The sequence below is a fragment of the Phalacrocorax aristotelis genome, chromosome 17, assembly GCF_949628215.1.
Source record: "Phalacrocorax aristotelis chromosome 17, bGulAri2.1, whole genome shotgun sequence".
Classification (NCBI taxonomy): domain Eukaryota; kingdom Metazoa; phylum Chordata; class Aves; order Suliformes; family Phalacrocoracidae; genus Phalacrocorax; species Phalacrocorax aristotelis.
Window position 1 is genome coordinate 514,358 of NC_134292.1, and position 20,801 is coordinate 535,158.

A 20,801-nucleotide genomic window follows, 5' to 3' on the forward strand; every position below is an offset into this window, starting at 1 on the left:
CATGAAAGAAACATAAATGGAAATGTGCACGTGGAAGGGCACCAGGAAAAGCAACGACAATTAACAGAAGGGCCTCCGCACTCCTGTCAGTCAAGCTCAGCGAGGCGCGGTTCCCATCCAGCTCGAAGAAACACTCCAGCAAGGCCAAGGCACCAGCCACGCAGCAGAAGACACTGTGCCTCAACAAGAGCAGGGCACACCAGACACCATTGCTCTTCCTGCCTGGAAGGTGAGCACAGTGAAAGAAAACCCCAAACGACTGCTGACTCCTAGAGGACAGGGAAGAGCTGTCTAATGTCATTATTACCTGCCAGTGAGAGCCCCAGAGACACATCTAACAGCCATCACCCCTCATCCTCTGCATCACACACACATAGACCTGGGCAGACAGCACAGGAACACAGGCCTGAGAGTAGATAACTGAAATCTGTGAGAGGATGTGTGTGAGTGGATGAAAAGCAACTTAAGCGGTTGTGTAAATAAACCCTTCCACAAGATCTGGCACTGAATTTAGGTACTCAGCAGGATCCACTTGTCCCACACAATTCCTTCCCTCACCCTTTTCACAGACCCTCAGCCCTTCATCACTCCCTGTGCAAATAGTTCTCTGCATCTTCCCAGGGGCAGAGGAGGGACATTATCAGTGGGGCTAGAGGAATAGGGAAGGGCACCGTTTAGTGATCTACACATTCAGATCCACGATATGACTGGGGTGTTGTAATAACCATAAGTTCTACATCAGACTCTTAGTCCAACAGGAAAAAGAAAGTGTTGAAGCAGCCATGGACTCCTGCTTTAAGTGCTGGCACTGAATTAACCTTCAGCTGTGTGTAACTATTCAGTTAACATGCATCATTTGAGCCTTTAAATTTGTAATCCACTTCACACTGGATTTCCGGATAAAATTGAAAATTGGGTGGTTTTCTGAGCATTTCTTGATTAGAAACACTAAGCAAGCAAACAACTCTGGTAGATATGAACACTCCACAAAAACAAGCAGAGGAACAATTTAACAGAAGCCTGCACCATACACTAAGTTTTAGTATTTATTTTCCTATCACAGGAAACTACTGATTCATGTAGCCTAAAAACACATTGAAAACCCCAGCAGCCTTCATACGGCTGCCAGGAGAGATAGTTGGGGTGGAAGAATATCTACTTCTGACCTTTGCTGGGTTCAGCAGTGAACCCCCAAAACAGAGGACAATCTATCATTTATGAAAAATTACTAACTTTCCCTACTGATTGTTCTATAAATAAAGCCCCATTTTAAAAGTGCCTGTCAACGGGAAGCCAAGCAAAAGTTGCACCACAGTTAGTGCTCATTACCTACACAACAGCTGTGAAAGCCTGACTCAGATTCAGATCACTCAAATCTACTTTAAAGAAAAAGCACACACCACCCACAATTAAACTCCCTTCCCTTGGCAAACTGAGTTGAAAAGCTTAAAAAAACCAAACCAAACCAAAACAGATTGCAGGTAAGAACAGTGTCTTCTGTTTTCTGATGAAAAAATACATCCCACAATGTCAAACCCCTCCGCCGAATTCCGCACCCCCTGTACATCTGAAGTGTGGGCTCTGTAGCCTCCAGCCATGCCATCAGTGACACTGTGCCAGTGTCCTACAGCTGCAGTGGCAACACCCATGACGTGTAGGGACAAAGACAAGTGTATTTTCCTCATGAACAGGAAACACAGACAGACACACAGAAATCACAGTAACATCTTTATTAGGTGCTTAATAAGGTGTCCAAAAGTTTCTGGAGTACTACAGGACCTCCCTTTGTTTCAGGTACTTTTTTCATTTCATAGTGCATACTGGAATTACTTTGCAACGTACAGGACAGATTTTTGTTTTTCAAAAGTTCTCTCAAAATTCTTTCTACGTTCCAGTTTAAAATGTGAGGAGTCATAGGAAAAAACCAACAGGCAAGGCATTCAGCATTCTAATTCAGTTTCTCCTTGAAAACAACCTCTAAAAACCACTGCTGAGCAGCTCAGTGTATACATGATTAAAGCACATGGGAACTGAAGTTTCAAAAGAGAACGCACTTCAGAAAGAGCAAAAGAAATATCCTTTCTCTATAGCACAGTGTGATTTAAAATGAGCATGTACCTGCATCAACAGGTAGTACTCACAGAGGTACAACACAATTTCTTTGCAGATATAAAACTTGACCGACAGGAATGTAATGACCCATAGAAACACCACGAAAAAAGTTACAAAACTGAGTGTCAAGGACAAACGCTTAATTTATATCAAAAATGGGAATTAATGCCTCCACATGCAAAATGAGTTAAGGAGAACTGCCATTGGCTAGTTTGCATGTGCAAAAGGCGCATTACTCATGTGCATGCAGACACACTTTACACCTGAAAACCCTGCCATTGACATTTAGATGCTTTCTTTGGAAAACATGAGCCTACTTACAAACTGTATGTACTCTCAAAGCCATTTTTATACTTCCCCAACATTCTATACAGGTTCATGTCAGGAATTACAGAAAGCTACTGAAGTTATTGAAAAGATTTATGCTTAATATAACAGCATCAGCAATTCCTCAGTAGAAGCAGATGCATGACATAACATTCCAGATGAGGCAACTTCCTCACCACCTTCCTTAACACCTGATTTAGAGGAAAAGTGGAGAGTCTTCCTCAAGCAAAGGCCACCCAGCAGTGCACCTGAAGCATCCTCACCATTGCTGAAATTACTTTGGTGTGTTCAGTGCAGGTTCTGAAGCACACAGGTGCCCACCCAGCTGGAGCCTGCCAGGGCAGTGTCAAACGGCTGAACAGGAACAGTCATTTGTGGATCACTGCCACCCTGGGATCCCTCAGCCAGGGCCAAGTTCACATGCTACATATGTTTTGGCAATTAGCATCCTTAATTAGCTGGCACTTATCTTTACTTTATGGTTAGTAATATATTTAAAAGGAAGGCATCTAAAGAATTATTTCATAAGTGGAGAGTGCTGGAAAACTACCTGGCCAGAAACTGTAGACGTAGAGACTGGTGTTTTACTGTGTACACTGGTTATGCTGGAACTAAGCCTTTTTTTGGGTTTGGTTAAGGATTAAATTCTACCATCAGGATTTGTTCCTCTTATTACTTTGAGGCACTTTAAAAAGAGTCCCCTTTGAGGGATACAGCATACATTAAACAGAAAAATGAAAAGTAAGATAAATATTTGTTATAGACAAGAAGAGCAGAGGGTTGTTGTGAAAAACTCTCATCATATTTTTCTTTTTTTTTTTTTTTAATTAAAAAAAACACAGGTCAGTACAGCTGTAAAGAGCAATCAGTCTAAGCTGCGTATTTACTTATGTTTTCTTGGATGGCACCAGCGAGCCTCGATATGCAAACTGGTCTGTTCTGCTTTGGAGTCGAACCTCAAGCAACACTTAAACACAGCATCATCCCTACCTACAGCAGACTTCTCTGTATGATCTGGTTAGAGTATGCAACTGCTGAATTAGATCTTCTAACCAGCACAGGATTAGGGAAAAGATGGATCAAACTGATTCTTCAGCTGTGCACACAATTTAAAAACAAAACAAAAAAACCCCAACCCTCCAGCACAAACAAGATACCTAACAAGGCACTGAAAAGATTTAATCTTCTTGAATGCAAAGCTGATTTATTAGGCCCAGACTGGCTCTCTTACATATCTGTATGCACAGCAAATAAGAAATATAAAATCCGTTTGGTAGCCAGAAGGTATTAATCTTCATTCACATTCAAGTCTACAAAACAGACTGAGGTAAAAGGCATAGCCTTCAAATTTACCAAACAGAACTGCTGAGCACGCACATGTGTGTAAACATGACTGCTGTAAGGATTTGGCATCGACCCGATACTGCAAAGCAATCTTTTTTTATAATGCACTTCATACTGACATTGGAGTAATGTCAGTTCTTATAATGGATCTGACAGATATCTGATTTGAGGAGGAAAGGCCTCCCTCCTCAAGAATTTCCTAGCATTTCCCCTTTGTTTTCATCAAGTACAAAGGGAGAAGAGAAGTCTTTGTTCTTCATGTACGCCTCCAGACCCTGAGAACATGTGAAAACAGCACCATTAGGTCATAAACACATCAGACTGGTTACCTGCACTTATTTTAAGTCTATATAATGTCCTCAAAGAATGACTGACTGACTTAAAAGTTAAAAGGTCACAGCAAAGACAGACAACAGCAACAGTTTCCCCAGTGACAGAGATGGAAAGCATTTCAGCCCCAAGCCCGGGGTTCATGAAGGAAAGGCTCCAATGAACCATAAAACAATGGATCTCAGAAACAAGCTTCCTGGGGAGGGGCAGGCATGAGAAGGGCTGTCTTTAACTCACGTTATAACAATCCTAGCAAAGAAAAGTCAAATTAAATTGCCTTGTTTTCATTCTGTTCTTACAATACATCGATTGCCATGAGTTCGCTACGTGCACACAGAAACCTAGCCAAGATGTGAGGCTTTATGGATGCCCTTCCCTACAGTGTCCACATATCCTCCTTCAATCCACGACTTCTCACCCTGTCTGTCCAAAATAGGGAAGCTCCTCTTCTCACTGCTAAATGGAAGCAGCTTTCCCAGGACCAATTATATTCAGAGGGACAAACTTGAGAAATCTGTTCTAAGATGTGGTTTCTCTAAAGCCAATGCACATATCACACTTCTCATTCAGTATTCACTTACTGTGGGAGATGGGCACAAATTAGCATACAACCGAATACAGTGACCCTGTGGACTTTGTAATTTGAATATTCTGCACTTTTTGTTCAGAAGAACTCAAAGTACTTGTGAGTCTTAATGAAACTGTGCAGCCTCCTTGTAAATCTCATTTTAAAGGTGGCTAAAACTCAGAGTGAACAAGCTGCTGAAGAATATACCACAGTGGAACCACAAATGTAACACAGAGCCCGAGTCTGAGTTCCCTTGATCTTACCATTTCTCAGCAAGCCCAGGCTAAAGAAATCCCCAGTGTTTGGAAGGAAATCAGATGCATACCTACACACTCTTAAAAATATCTCCATAGACAGTTATTCTCACCTCTCCAAAGTAAGACACTAATGGAGAAATCTCACACACAGCCGGAGGATCTTCAGTTCCTGAGAGACTAGAGAAGAGAACACAGGATTAATTTCTTGCTATGCTTAAAAAACAGTGCATCCTCTTTGAAAGGTTAGGATATCCAGAAGGATAAAACATTTGTTATATTCACGTGCACCAGACATTATATGAACACAAAGTGTGAAAATAAAAGGGAATTGGCAGGTCCCAGATATTTCTCATCAAAACAAGAACATCACTTTTACAGACGTGCTTTCAAGTAAAATGAACAGCTTGTGGGTTTATTAAACTATGAGTTGATGAAGTGTAGCTCCACAGAGTAAAAGCAGCTTCCCATTCACCATGATGCAGGAAGTATCTGAATTGGAAATTGCTATAAAAGCTATCCTTAAGCCCACCTGAGAACCTTGTTGAGCTTTTAAGCACAGGCTATATTCAGAAAAAGCTGGTGAGGACTACAAATTAGAATTCCTTGGGCTGGCTAAATCCAGAATGATGGAAAAAGGTTACCCCTGCCTAAAAAGTCAACTCATGACCCAAAGGGCAGGAACCTTTGCCAGAGATAAAGCCCAGAGCACTGTGCATTACTGTCTAGAGCACTCACAATCACTGATGGAGCAGGAGCTCTAATAGACGGTACTCTACATGTTCAGAAAAGACCAGCTCAATGAAAATCATGCCGAGTCACCCTGTGATCAAACTAACGCCTGGTTTTGTAGAACACAGTACATGTCATTAGCTAGCTAGCATGGTTGGGCAGCCACAGGCAGAGAAGCTGTGAAGAAGGTCACAGAGGTGCATACCCGAGTTTCTCCGGTATCCTGCAACCATTTTTGTCCAGAAATCTGGCCCCAGCCTTGAGAGCCCAGCGGTAATGCTGGGCCAGGAGGGCCTGCCGAGCAGTGGTAGGAGTGTCTTTGTCAGCTGTGTCAGCATTTTTTAGCGGTGAGAACTCCTCTTCTCTCAAAACTTCAAACACCACAAAATTCCTACCAGCGAAGGGGAGAAAATTATAATGAAAAGCAAAGCTAGCCATCAGCCCTGTTAATGCAAGAACTTTCATGGGAAAAGGCTCATATATATTTTAGGGAGCAGCGATGTATGCAGCCTGCAGTCAAGCTAAGGAAAGCCTACATCCTATCTGAAGGACAAAGCAGTACCAGGGCTGTATGACGGAAAAACAAAAAAAGCCCGTTCTCTTTGGGAGAGGTCACATAACTGCAGCCTCATGACCATCCAGAGCTGTGCACAGGTGAGAGGAAAACCAACAGTTCTACAAAGATCCTACAGAAACCTCTCCAGGTACTAAGAGGCTTGTGGACAAAAAGTCTCAGCTAAGAGCATGTCAGGATGGAGTGAGAAGCGATGCCTGAAGCTCAGACACAGCACCAAGCTGCACCACTCACTTCAGAGCAATGCACCCCTGCTCCAAGAAACGGCCCGGCTCCACTTGGGAGTCTGTAGGCAATGATCACCTGAGGACACCAGTTCCCAGGGACGAATAAGCATATGGGAGGATTCACAGCTGAACGTTAAGTACAGCTGTTTACCAGAAATGGGAATGCAAATTTAAAAAATCCCACAGCAGCATCTGTGCATTTCATGTGTGAAGAGCAGCTGCCAAGCTGGTTTTGCAGTATTATTAAAAAAGCACAAGGAATCACTGCTTCCAAATGAGTCCTTTCAAAGCTCAGAACTTGGCACTGTTTCCATTGCACTGGTTTTGCCTTTGGTATGATACTTCTTCACTGAACATGTCTGGAAATGGAGACCGGTTCAAACCTTGACCTCTCTATCCTAAACTAAAGCCTCTAAAATGGAACGTACTATCCCCAAACAAAGATAATTCAGTTTGCCTGAGGTCTCTTCTTGCCATTTATTTCAGCCTAAACCAGAATTTGAGACCTCAAAAAATAGATTTTATAAGAACACTTATGCTAAATTCCTGAATTATTAAAATCCCACATTCCCTAAGCACAAAGCACCCCTGACTGTGCTAACACTATGACACAGCACCCTCAGCTATGTTTTAGAGCTTGGCAAGTCAACACTGATAGTTCCCACAGCAACAGTAACTTGGGCCCACAGTGCTTAAGCAACCTGTTTTCCAAGCACAAAGGGTGTGAGCTGAGCCCTGGCGTAACACGCACCAAAAACATAACCAGAGCTGCAGTTGCCATGAAAGTCACAATCCTGAAAGATCTGATTTTTGTGAGTCTGAATACTCCAACATGGGCTTGTATTAAACATGGGGTTTGCACTTGATTTCCTTTTGTTTTTCCTTCTTTCTTTCTTTGACAGAGCTGGCAGAGGTTGGGCCAGCCAACAAATCCTCAGCAAAACGAACGGTTCTGGGAACATGGTCAGAGTAAGCCTGGCTACTGCCAGGCACCCTGTGACTGCACCTCTCAGAGCCTGGTGTGTTGGAGCTTGATGTAGATGCAACAGCCTTTCTAATAAGCCACCCACAAACCACGCGCTCCCTGGCAAGGCCAGTTACAACCTACAGTCATTCAAACAAACATTGAGAAGGGGAGGAAAAAAAAAAAAAAAATCACTTCTGCCACTAACTTAGAGAACTGGAACACATCAAACACAAACTTCTCCAGCTTTATCCCATTTGGTTTTAGCGGTTTTACCAGATTTCCCTCCTCATCAATGTAGGGTACCTTCTTTATGGCTACGTGATGCCTCAGCTGTGGCTCATATTTCCTGCAGAAGGAGAAGAAATAAGTTCATTTACTTCATGCCCGCTTAGAAAAAAGTAGTACACTTCTAGGAAGCTGATGGCTTATTACTGCTCTGGGTCATCTCTAGACTGTTGTGGGTGTTGCTGTCTCCAAACTGATCCGAGTCACATCCAGGAAACACTTCACTAAGTAGAGCAGCCCAGCTAGCAGCACTCCCTGTACCAGTGGGACAGGACAGGGTACAGCAAGAGGGAGGACCTAGCATTGAGCTGAAATTGCAGGCAGAAATGAAAAAAAGGTAACCCAGATTATCTGATCAGGATGACAGCGGAGCAGAGCAGATTCCTCACACAAGGGTGGATCAAGCTCTTCAGGAAGGTTGTATGGCTGCTCACTGAATGCCCAGCATCACATCCCCATCTCCCAATACCAAGGTGCAGAGTCATTCTCAGCTTCACCCCCTCCCCCAGCTTCTGTTGTCCCAAGGGATGGCATGGATGACATTCCCATTGAAAATCCTCAGTGCGGGGCTGCATCACTGACCACACTGCAGCCCACATGGCTGCTCACCCTTGCAGGCCCAGGAAGGTCATGCACTGGTATCTCTCAGTCGATTTAGCTACAGCAAAACATTCAATCTTTTCATTGGGTAATGCCTGAAAAGCATGCTGGGGCTGTCAGAAAGGGCACACAGCTGTTTTGAACTGGCTGGAGGAGAGAGGAGGTGAAGAGGAGATCAGGAAGTACCCATAACTGAAATTACAAAGTGAAAAATGGGAACACCCTCTTTTGGAGGCAGTTCTGGGCTGCACAGCTGCCTAGCAGGTGTGCTGACACTTACTGGGCCACTGTCTCCAGGAACTCAACTGTGAAGAAATGGTTGCAGATATTGCCACTGCTGTACATCAGTCCCCCATCAGGGCTTTGCTGCTGTGCAGTCTCCAGGCTGATCTCACTGTACTCCACCACCTGGTAGACTCCATCCACACAGCACACCACCCCAACAGGCTCTGTGGGGTAGGCCTTCTCCACCACCTGCAGCCACAGGACAGAGGGCTATGACAAGGAAGAAGAAAATTCTAGTGCTGTTCCAACTCCCACATACAAACGACCCTACAGGCTGTTGCACGCTCATCCTCCAGCACCTCAGGAGCATGGGCAGGGCAGTGCTGGGTGTATGGAGTAGCCTGGAGGCATATTTTACCCAACAATTGGGCATAAAACCCAGTACTGGACCACTTAATTCCACAGTTACTCAGAAGACAAACCAGTTAAAAAGAAATCAGCATACTGTAGGGTACTTTTCTTATCAAGGACTGGGACCTGGCATTAAATGAAAAATGTTTGCAGCTATTAGCGTTCAACTTCCTGTTTGCATAAACAGTGCTAATGATTTGTAAAACACAACCCAGTCCAATAAGGCTTCTAGATAGCCAAAGTGCCTTTGTAGAAAGGGCAAGGCATAAAGGGGAAGCAATTCCAGTTTGTAGTTTCCAGTGCAGTTACAGTCCCTGCTCTACTTGAAGTTTATTTTCCACAGTAGTCTGGGAAGAGGGGAGGAGGACACCCACAGGTAGGGATTCTGAATGCAACGCAGGCAGCAAGCAGCTCCTCTAAATCTGCCTGGAGCAAGCTGCTGTTGGACAGAGGCCCGAACACCCCAGTTCATCTAAGCTCACCCTAGCCAGCAGTTTCCAAGCGTAATCAGACCTTAACTCCCCATGGGGAAATGGCCCAGCATTAACACCACCTCACCTTTGCACCACAATCTGCCCCTTTGGAAACACAGAAGCCTATGAAGACTGGATCCGCCATTTTCACGAGGATGTTGTCCACACAGTATACATGGACATACTGGATTCCACGCTGCTTCATGTCATTCAAGATCTTATTATCTACCAAAGCACGGTATAAGCCACCATTGCCATCTATAATGCAAGACAAAAGAGAAAGCCCCAGTTAATTAGTGACTTTGTAGGGGGATTGTGGCTAACAGAGCAAAAACTAAAAGTTCTGACCAAACTTTCCTTAAGAGCAGAGCAGGGAATGCTTTGTAGCCAAGAGTCCATGCTACCAGATTTTATTTCCAGCCCTACCACACAGCTCAGGCAAGCCTGTTCCACTCCACACCCCAGCTCTCTCACCTGCAGAGCGCCTCACAGAGAAGCATTACGAGACTTTATGAAACTTTGCAAGATCTTTAGAGGGAAAACACTAGAGGGCAAAACATTACGCAAAGGGTGGGAAAAACCTGTTACATTTCTCCTCCAGTGCAGAGCAAAAGCATATTTAAAACTCAGCCTGGAGAAAAAGATTAAAATAAATGTTATTCTGTGTTTATCTTTTCCCCGCAACTTCACAATGCCCTTTTAAAGGCTTGAACTGCAGCTGCACAAGAGACACCTGCACGTTTGTTCATCACAGATCACCCTTTCATGGTTCCTCCTTTGATACCCCCATCAGCTCAGGAAAACCACTCTGCAGCCACAAAAGCACATCACTGCAACATGGCCCAAACCAGGCTACATTGACCAAGTCTCTTACCATGTCCAGGTTAAGAGAACAACTTTATTAGGTGAGACATTGCAATCTTTTTGGATTTGGAGTTAATCTTCTTGCTGCTTTTTTACTCATTTCTAGCTATCAGCCTTGAACAGGAGCCCAGATCCCGACAGCTTCACCCCTGGGAGGCAGCACCCCAGGGGCCTCACACACAGCCCTGCCGATGCATATAGTCCCTAACCTGCAGCTGTCCCACTCCCAATCCTGCCAATATTCCCAGGCTTTGAAAAAACATGTGCCGTGGGCAAATCCCCAGGAAGAACTAAACAATGATTGATACACTCTTGATTACCAGCCTGAAAAATTTAACTGAACCCTCCCATGCTAATCAGAAGCATTAACGTTGACCTCCAAAGACCACTCTGTGTGCCAAGGCTGGCTGATGGGTAGTAGCAGTTATCAACGCATACTGCATTACTGTAGCATGTAAGGGTGAACAGTGGGGTACCTGGAGCCATAGCAATCTTCCCCTTCTCCTCCAAGATGACCTTCCCATCAAAGGTGACAGCGGGCAGCATCCTCTGTTCAAACATGACCACATTGGATTTATGCAGGTTGAAGTAGTCATGTTCTACAAAGAACTCCTCTGTAGGCCCCAGCGTGAACTCACTTGTCATGATGTACCTGGGTAGGAATGGGAGCTGAGCAATGAGCAAAAAAATCACAAGCGAAAGACAAAACTAAAAATGGAACATGAAAGAGAGGAAACCCAAGAGTGTTAAATGAGACACTACAGTATCCTGTGGTGTGTATGCTTCCCAAACCCTGGCTCAGACAAGGCAGTGATTTCATAAAGGTCTTTCTTCATAGTCTAACAAAGAACACTTAGCAGAAAACGTTCCCAGAAGCATGCCGCAGCACCTTTCTCTCTCTCACACACCACATCCCATAGGGAATTCATATTTTGCATCTTGCACAGAGCTAGTCTCTTCTGAAGCCTGGAGGCTTTTGAAAGCTAGGAGCAGCCAGGAGAGACAGCAGCCAGCTGCAAACGACGACAGCAGGAGGTGGCCTGAAAATGGAGCATGACAAGCATTTACCACTGTGAGGGGAAGAGGTTTTTTTACTGTGGCAGAAATTGTGGGCAAGGGAAGATGGAGGGTCTTGGAAGGTGAGCTCTAGGCAATCTCTCCCTCCATGCAGGAACCTGAGAAAGCACAGCACAAACAGATGAGATCTCTTACAAAGGATCTGAAACAGGCACTGAAAAGTGCTGTCTATAGCGTTGTCAGGGACTGTGCTTGAAAAGACAGCACAGTACAGCAGTTAGGGTAGTGATTCAAGAACAGTGCTTGGTCCCTCAGGTCTGCAGACACAGACCTGCCACTTCCCATCCCTGCGCACCCTCCTCGTGCTGCTGGCGTCACAAATCCTGCCGACAAAAGGCTCTCCCCGATATCTTTCTGTACAGCACCCAGCAAAGTGCTTCTGGAAGACAACTTAGGCAAGACTGCGACACAGACACCTGCACAGTAGGTCTGTGGCTCCAGGTCACCTACCAGGGGATGGCACAGTTGCAGTGGTGTCTCTGGCCAGCAAGCTGCTCCACTTTGCGGATTCTTTCTGCTTGGATCTGATACAAGGTCTTGCCACTGGGCAACCCCACGTTGTACATGCCCTTGGGATAGCTCACTCCCAGGCGAGTTCCTTGTCCTCCAGCCAGGAGCAGCACTGCCACCTTGTTCTGCGAGATCTGATGCAAGCCTGAACAGGAGAAAGAAGCTCCAGGGAACATAGGAATCACAAAAGCCACCAACACCCTGTCCTCTTCTCCTGAGCCTTTCTGCAGAGTTCAGGCAGCAGCCAGAAGCTGCCATTTCAATGCCCACTGCTGGCAGTTCAGAGAGAAATATGATGCCACATACAATGCTAAAAAATTCATTTCACCTCTTTGATGCAGCAGTTTACTCACCTAAAGCAGTGGATGGTGTAACAACAGCCATGAGTTGCAGCTTAGGGGGTTCAAACTGGACATTAGGATAAAAACTCTTTACTAGGAAGGTGGTGCAGCACTGGAAAAGATATCCAGAGAGGTGTGGGATGTCCTTCCCTTCAGGTTTTCAAGGCTTTGACAAAGCCTGACCTGACCTAGGGCTGGCTACAGTCCTATTCCAAATAGGGGCTGGACTAGAGACCTCCAGATGTCCCTTATCACCAACATTTCTACATCCCAAATAAGCAGTCTCATCGTCTTCAGTAAAACATGAGAATTTCTGGAATCTGCCTTAATCAACATGAACCAACAATGTGCACTCGCAGCCCAGAAAGCCAACCGTCGCCTGGGCTGCATCCCCAGCAGCATGGCCAGCAGGTAGAGGGAGGCAATTCTGCCCCTCTGCTCCGCTCTGGTGAGACCCCCCTGCAGCACCGCATCCAGCTCTGGGCTCCTCAGTGCAAGAAGGACATGGAACTGTTGGAGCGGGTCCAGAGGAGACCACAAAAATGACCTGAGGGCCGGAGCCCCTCTGCTACGAGGCCAGGCTGGGAGAGTTGGGGTTGTTCAGCAGGGAGAAGAGAAGGCTGCGGGGAGACCTTATTGCGGCCTTTCAGTACTTAAAGGGGGACTATAGGAAAGATGGGGGCAACCTCATAAGCAAGGCCTGTTGTGACAGGACAAGGGGTAATGGATTTAAGCTAAAAGAAGGTAGATTTAGACTGGATATAAGGAAAAAAATTTTTACTATGAGGGTGATGAAACACTGGCACAGGTTGCCCAGGGAGGCTGTGGAGGCCCCATCCCTGGAAACATCCAAGGTCAGGCTGGACGGGGTTCTGAGCAACCTGAGCTAGTTGAAGATGTCCCTGCTCACTGCAGGGGGTTGGACTAGACGGCCTCTAAAGGTCCGCTCCAACCCAACCCATTCTATGGTTCTATTCTACGAACTATCTGTACTTGCTGCAGATAGGACTAATAACACAGCCAAGTCTGCAGAAGCCACAACTCCCACAATCTAATTAAAAACAATATCATTTCTCCTGACAAACCAGGAAAGTCCAGAACTTGGGGAAGAACCAGACTGCATAATAAACACCCAGCTCATTCACAGTCTTTGTTCCCTGCCTTCTCTCAATCCAGCATCACAGTGATGACTGGCAACCATAAGAAAGAGTTTTCCTTAGGGAACACTGATCCTGGAGGAAAGCAGTGAGCTCTGGGACTGGCCATGTCAAAAACCACAGCTTCTGCTTCTATCAGAGCCTTTTGCAACCTAAGGCAAGAAGTCCACCACACATCACAAAGCCTGCCACTGCTCCCTGCAGTCCAGGACAGGCCATGCTTCAACCCAACCTCCGAGGAGAGGACAAACACCCCACTTTCAACCATGCCTGGGACTAAAAAATTCCTGACTTGGACTAAAAGACACAGGGACCAAAGATATTGAATTAGAAAAAAAACCCCATGATTGTTTTTATGCTAATCTTTAAATAATTAGCTGTTTAAATGAGCAATAGAGGGAAAATACCAATTGCTGCTGTAACAACCTGGTTTGGTTTTAATTCTGTTCAAGAATCTACCTTTCAGCAATAAAAGCAGATGTAAGTAATCCATGACATTGCAGTAATGATGTTGACCTCCCCATGCTTAGAAGCTTCAGTTCCACCACAGCAGCAACACCATGTTTCTGCCTAAAAATACCCTTTCTGAAAAGGCTGGTAATGCCCACTCAGGAACACTGAAGGAAGACAGTTGTGCACCCCTGACATTGCTTTGCTGCAGAGCAAGCCTCTGAGCTCACAAGACCACAGAAGTGTCAGTTGGAAGCCACCTCTGGAGATCTGCAGTCCACCCTCCTGCTCTCTAGAGGAAAACCTGCACTGAAGGTGGAAGTCTTGGGATTTCAAAGTTTCAGGAGGTCCTTGGATAGAGGGGGAAGCTTGAATTGGTTTAAACTTGAAATTTAAAAGGCACAGACAATAGCATTGTGTGAGCTGTACGGTGATGCAAATAGAATAAGCATAATTTTATGCAACAAACCACAAGCAATTAACGGCTCTTTTGCATCTTCACTGAACTTCTCATCATAAAAGGCTTAAAGCACAGAGCAGGGGGTCTACGATATTAGATACGCACTATTACTTGCTCTGGTCCTCAGCACATGGTTTGCCACCACACACTCAGCAGGCTGTTTGCCAGCTCAGAGCACCATCATGGAAGAAGGGAATGATCAGAGTGAAGGGCCACAGGAGCATAGCTCCAGGCCTCCCAGTGCCCTGGCTTGGGTGGCAACTGTCCCCCCCCACCAGGACCTGGCGCAGAGGCAGCAAACTCATGCAGGAGGGAAGTGTGCGGGTGAGACATGTGCTTTGCACACGAGCCTGGCTTGCTGCAGCCACACAGCCCTGGGGAACTCAAACCTGGGTAAAACCTTCTTTCGTACTAGCCCACTCTCCCTTCCTTTCTCTCCTTTGCCCACACAGACACAGAGATTCAGCAAGCCAACAGACAGCTCAGCACCAGGCTAGCCAGGGGTGCTCAGCTCCCAGCTGGCCCTTGTGTCCCCGTGCCCATCAGGACCAGCCCCACCATTGCCTCTGCTTGCACCCGCGCCTTGGAGCAACAGCTGCGGGATGGAACGGGGAGGAATTACAGGCCAGCGGAGGGGTCAGCCGCAATGACAAAACTACCAGTGGGGAGAGGAAGGGAAAGCGATTGCCGTTAGAAATCAAATCCAAAGCCTTCAGTTTGGATCACTCTGTTGTGGCAGCCACCCCCTGTCCTGGAGCAGGGCAGAGAGAGGATAGGCATGGCTGTAGCTGAAGCAGCGAGTGCTACCACAAGCAAGGATGTGGTTGCACAGATCCTGCCCATTTCCTTCACCTGCTTTATCCCAGGAAAAGGAATCACAGCTGTCATGGTCCTGCTGAGCTGAACCAGTGCAGGGAGTCAATTCACCACTCCGCAAGGAAACACCTCTCGCTTGGACAATCTATCCCTGAGCAAGCTTAATCCTGGCCTCTCCACAGTAACGATAAACCTCTCATAAAGCAAGATAAATAGCAGCATCTGAGCAAAGAGAAGCCCTTGGCCATGAACGCTGGCAAAAGTGTACTTGCTATCATTCCCACAACCAAGGGTGACACTGGATGAGTCACACTCCAATGATTACCAACAACATTTAAAACCCACAGCAGATGGACACAGGCCCAGAGACCTGGCAATGGGAACGGCTCTGAACGTCACCATGCCACAGCCACCCAGGGCTGAATGAGTACCACAAGACCGCAGCATGAGACCACCATGTGCAGCTATGCAGGGCCAGCAAGCCCAGTGAGCAGAATCTACTGGGCAGAGGAGCTAAGACAAATATATGTCATAATCCAGTTGGCTGCAGCTACTTACTCCTCAGTATGCAAGCAAATACCTGGCTCGTTCACAGCTGCACCAGTTGTGTCACACCAGAGCCCTACAGCACCAGTTAGGAGGGTCACGAGGGCAGCAGCATGAAAGGAAACATACAACCTTCCTCCGGCATCAAGAGGACCAGCAGTCCTCTAAGAAAGCAAACCTGAAGCTCTCTAAAGATCTGAACAGCCTTGGACTGAAGTTGAAGGCTAAGGCATGTGGTTAGTAAAATCAAAGTACCCATCCACATCCCACTCAGGAACACTCAAGGTAGGAATGCTTGCATTCCTAACAGCAACCAGAGTCATGGTGCATCTGCAGCACGTTCATTGCCTACCTCCATCAACTGTCTCCACCAAGACACTCCCCCATGCTCCAAAGCCGAGTACTCATTAGTGCTCATCCTTATAGAAGTCTTGCCTTACCACAGGGCTGGAGCAGGCAGTGCTTCTCTGTTTGGCCTCACATACGTGAGCAGGGCAGCACTGTGGCAGGCTGGCGTGCTCCTTCCACCAAATCTGACTGAAAACATGCCAGTGGAAAAAGAAAAATTAAGGGAGGGAAGAAATTATGAGGGAAAAAAAAGATCTAAAAAAGTTCCCCTGTGGGACACTTCCAAACTGTTCTGTTTCAAACAGGCAATAAAAATATTTTACAAAACCTAAATAATCTAGGACTGAAACGGCTTGAGATAAAATATTTCACACTGATTTAAAACAAAGCTCTCTGAGGTCTGAATTCCGCATTTGCTGGTCTTGGTCGCTGCAGCACAGGGGATTCTGCTTTGGGGTGCAACTGAGATTCATCCACCAGTGGACCAAGTCCAGCGCTCACCCTGCACCATCCCTGCCGCAGCACTGTCGGGCTCACACCGATACGCACACTCTGGTCCTGATGCGACAGACCACATCTGACTGACCTCCGATTAGAGGTTTATGCAGAGCAATAGACTGTGACCAAGGGGAATCACTCACATGAAGCTCTGGAGCGAACGCTGTATCAGAAAAGCCTGCGAGGTCCCATTTGTCATGCAGCATCCAGTGCAAGCAGCTGCGATCCTTGGCCACAACACACGGGTGCCAGGGCTGGCGTCACCCCACTGAGCAGGGACATCCCAGAGGAGACGGCAGTTCTCAGAAGTTTTCCACGCAGTGACAAGAGGATGGGATCTGCCCAAGTGTGATTTGCCATTTCACAGCCACCTCCCGGAGGGGCCTCTCACTGCGGAGAACAAAATCTCAACCTAAGCAGGATCAACCTGAGGCCAAGGCAATACCGCTGACATCATCAACGATGTCATTCTCTTTTTCTCTTCCCCAAATCCAGCAGACTGTTGGGGCTGTGTTCCCGGGAGAGGGCTGACCACGGCACACATGAACAACTCAGCAAGGGGACTCTCCTTCCCATCGCTCATGGTATTCCCAGTGTTTACAGTGCAACTCTACAACTACCAGAGAGTTTTTCCAAGTTTCTGATCTTAGGTCACCATGAAAACAAATATCCCCAAAAATTTAAGTAGGTCTGCTCTGACTTCCCAACTGTAAAACTACTAATATTCATGACTAAAGTTCATAACAACTGACTCATCTTGCTGCACATTCCTGCAGTAAATGGAAATATTTATCCCTCTTAAAAAAAAAAACCACTTTGTTTTCTGCAGTATATGAAATATGAACAGTTCAACCAAACAAAAAAGGGAAGATGTGTTGGCTGTTAAGATACTCACTAATGCTGCAGTAAGTCTTATTCTGCATAGAAAGTAAAACACAAAAATAGATTTTGCAGAAAGAACAGGTTGAACTTGCAAGATCAGACTGAATTATCCTGCTGAACAGGAGCATCAGCCCAATTACAACAGCAGTCAGCAAGAGAAGAATAAAGCAAGATCAAAATAATTAATTCTACAGAGCAGTCAGACAACTGGAACAGCTCAGCAAACCCTCTGATGAAATGGGAACTACACTGCAGCCCATGCCCAAGACTTAAATTTCATTAATAAATCATTTACAGAATGTAAAAGTGTCTGCGCTCGATTTATACCATCACCCCTAAGGCTGCCTAGAAAATGTGATCGCTTAATGTTTGTGTTTAAGATCTAAAAGCAAATCTGACCAGGCTAAGTTTTATCAGCTCAGAGACAATAAAGTTTTAACAGTTAAAAAAAGTGTATGTTGGATGTTCCCAAGTTTTGAGTTGCCTAGTTCTTTTAACAATCTTTTTTTAATAACAAAAAAGGGGGCAGGGGAAAAGGGGAGACATCATTTCAGCTGTTCAGTCTTTGTTTTCTAGAGGACACGCTGCAGGTGGGAGCTCGGACACCCACAGACAGAGCACAGGCAAGCTCAGCTGAGGGGTGACCCCAACCCCGCAGCCAAGGGCTGTAGCAGCTGTGCAGCCTCAGTGCTGTCAAGCAGTGGGTCAGAACTGCTCACTCTTGCTCTCGTCCAGCTCAACACCACGAGCAGCTCACTGGAAACAAGAGCCTTTCAGCACCTGCATCCCCTCAGAGACCCACAACCCCCCACAAAACTTGTGCCAACACCAGCTCCACCAGGAAATGCTGTGCAGGGGCACAGGGATGCTCCAGGGGATGAGGCCACATCCGCAGGGACACGCAGCATGCCAGCACAGCCTGGGTTCAGTGGCACAAAGTCTTGCTCCTGATTGTCCTACTCCAGGAAATAAAACCAAGGGCTGATTTCCATCTCCAGCATTAAACTGGATCATAAAAAAACAAATCAAAGCAAAACAGACGAACCACGTCCCCCTCTCCTGGTAGAAATTAAGAAACGCTGCCTGCAGGACTGATGTGGCCTGGGGCCATCCGGACTTCAGGGCCAGGTGATTTGTGTATGGTGCCAGTGGTCCCAAACACACCAGACCTTCTGGACCCCTGCAAGCATTGCTTGCAGCAAGCAATGCCAGCACTGCACAGTTTGCCTTCCCTTCCCTGCTGCAGACAGCAACTCAAGGCAAATATGTCAGCTCCTCGCTGGCCTGGCAGGGCAGAAGACGAAGGACCCAGTTTGGTAAAATCATTAATTCAACCACGTGGCCCTGACCTAGATCCATCTGCCTGTAGGATTCATGGGTTCCCTTCCTCCTCACCACGACACCCTCAAACAATGGACAGCGACCACCATCCCAGTGGGTCCCCTACCAACCCCACTGGTTACATCTGGGTGGCCGCCGTGGTGCTGGCTGGGCACTGACACGCTCCTCTGCTTGGCTGGAGATGTTAATAGAGCTAGTGGAAACCCTGGCTGGACCAAGCACAGATGGCCCATGGGTCACCAGAGTTTCCTCCCACTCCTCCATCACCGCTCAGCCCTGCCAGCGGAGTCTGACGTGGCAGAAAAGCTCCTCTGCCCTGTGACCCTGCTGCTTCTATTTTTGCTTTTGTTTGGAAATTTTTACTCCTCTGCCCACACATTCCCACCTCTTTGCTGGCAGGTTTGGGTCAAGGCTGTGCAGATGCTTGCCACAATTTAGACAAGTGTGTCTCAAACCACAGCTAGTTTTTTCTGGCTTCCTTTTTTTATTATGATTAGTTTTTAACAGTGCTGTTATATTTTATAAAGAGGGAGAGGACATGCATCTGAACCTTTGTAAATAAATGAAATAGAGCGTGCCCTTAGAAAAAAAGGACAGGATGCCTGCTTAAAACATAGGTGCTATGGAGGGAACACAGCAATCCACACCAGCCACCACCTCCCTCATCACCCCCATCTTTCACACATCCACAGGGTGACCAGGGAAAGCCACCATCATCTACCAGGCTTGAAAAAACATGGATGCCGGGCTTTCCTAGGCTTCTTCCATACTACCCAGCCACTCTGCTCCCAGATCCTATCTCCCTCCTGCAATGCACATGGCACAGCCTGGATGGGGCTCCCCACCAGCACGAGACCTGCCTTTGCACCCGTAATTTGTCGTGGGGGCCACCCACATGGCCCGATGCAGCTCCCTGTTTTGGCAGCAATGCAAACCCTCTGCTCCCACCCTCCCCAGGGACATCACCTCCACCTGCAAGGCACAACGTTACCCCGTGTCCTGCCGACCACACGCTCTCCAGCCTCAGTATTTAACAGCAAAGAGTGAAAATTCTATGTCTTCCCCAAAGTGCCTCCACAGCCACTGCTGTGCACCAGGGATCTGGCTGCCTGTGTTCAGGGCCCAGCGGTACAGCCATAACCTCAAATCTCTCCACGGCCTCACCATCACCCTTGGCTCCCACTTGCCTTCCCCCACCGGACCCAACACCCCTGAAGCGACAAGGTGCTGCTCTGCAGGCTGCTGGATGCCACCACAGAGGTGCTACCGCAGGACACAGCTCCCTGCCCCGAGGATCCCGCCAGGAGCAGCCCCGGGCTCGGCACCAGCCCAGGCTCTGCGGGATGCCGCCGGAACGGTCGTGCCCCCCGAGCACCCCGCGCTTCGCACCGGTGCCGGGCCGCGCTCCGCCGGTTTTACGACAGCCCCGCTGGTGTTTCAGACAAACCTCAGTGGTTTTGGCACCGAGTGGCGGCAGGGACGCGCTGGGGAACCCACCGGGAGCGGCCAGCGGCGCTGGGACAGACCCTGTGCCCCCGGCCCAGCCCTCGCCCCGGCCGCCCTCCGGAGCCCCGGGCGTTAGGGCGAGGGCCGGGGAGGAGCACCAAGGGCCAGAGCCCGGACACCCGCCCTGGGCCGGGCCGGGCGGCCCCGCGGCCGGCTCACCTTCCGCTTCCCAGCGCTCCAGCGCGGCAGGGCTGCTGCGGCGGGCGCTGCCGAGCAGCCGGGAGGGGAGCGGCTCCATTCGGCCGTCCAGGCGCTCCGGCGGCCCCCGCTGGCGGGCCCCGGCCGCCGCCGCCAGCCGGCAGTGTTCGCCTAGGCCCGGCGGCAGCGCCGCCAGCAGCGCCCTGCGCTGCGCCGGGCCCAGCTCGGCCCAGAAGCGCAGCAGGTGGCTCTGCCCGCACCGCGCCAGCCGCGCTCGCACCTCCTCGGGCGGCCCCATGGCGCGGTCCCGGCCCCGGCCCCGGCCCCGGCCCCGACCCACCGGCGAGGCCGGGCGGGGAGTGGGCGGGGCCACTGCACGGCGGCCCCGCTCCCCGGAGCCGCGCCCCCGACCCGTCCTGAGCTCTGGGCGCGGCGCTG

At 48.0% G+C, this 20,801-nt stretch overlaps 1 protein-coding gene across 2 annotated transcripts; it reads right to left on the minus strand.

Annotated features, from left to right (window-relative positions):
- Nucleotides 1-1,715: 1,715 nt before the first annotated feature.
- On the minus strand, nucleotides 1,716-20,770 carry UAP1L1 (UDP-N-acetylglucosamine pyrophosphorylase 1 like 1). Of its 2 annotated transcripts, none has more exons than XM_075112208.1 (9): nucleotides 20,385-20,770; nucleotides 11,821-12,025; nucleotides 10,770-10,945; nucleotides 9,515-9,687; nucleotides 8,601-8,794; nucleotides 7,641-7,781; nucleotides 5,873-6,058; nucleotides 5,049-5,115; nucleotides 1,716-4,058 (listed from the first exon to the last, which is right to left on the minus strand). In XM_075112208.1, exons 1-9 carry the CDS (start codon nucleotides 20,659-20,661, stop codon nucleotides 3,972-3,974), a joined length of 1,506 nt encoding a protein of 501 aa, XP_074968309.1. In that variant the 5' UTR covers nucleotides 20,662-20,770; the 3' UTR covers nucleotides 1,716-3,971. The 2 variants fall into 2 exon arrangements, with proteins under 2 accessions (XP_074968309.1, XP_074968310.1); XM_075112209.1 differs by lacking the exon at nucleotides 20,385-20,770 and adding an exon at nucleotides 12,234-12,977.
- Between the last annotated feature and the right edge of the window lie 31 nt (nucleotides 20,771-20,801).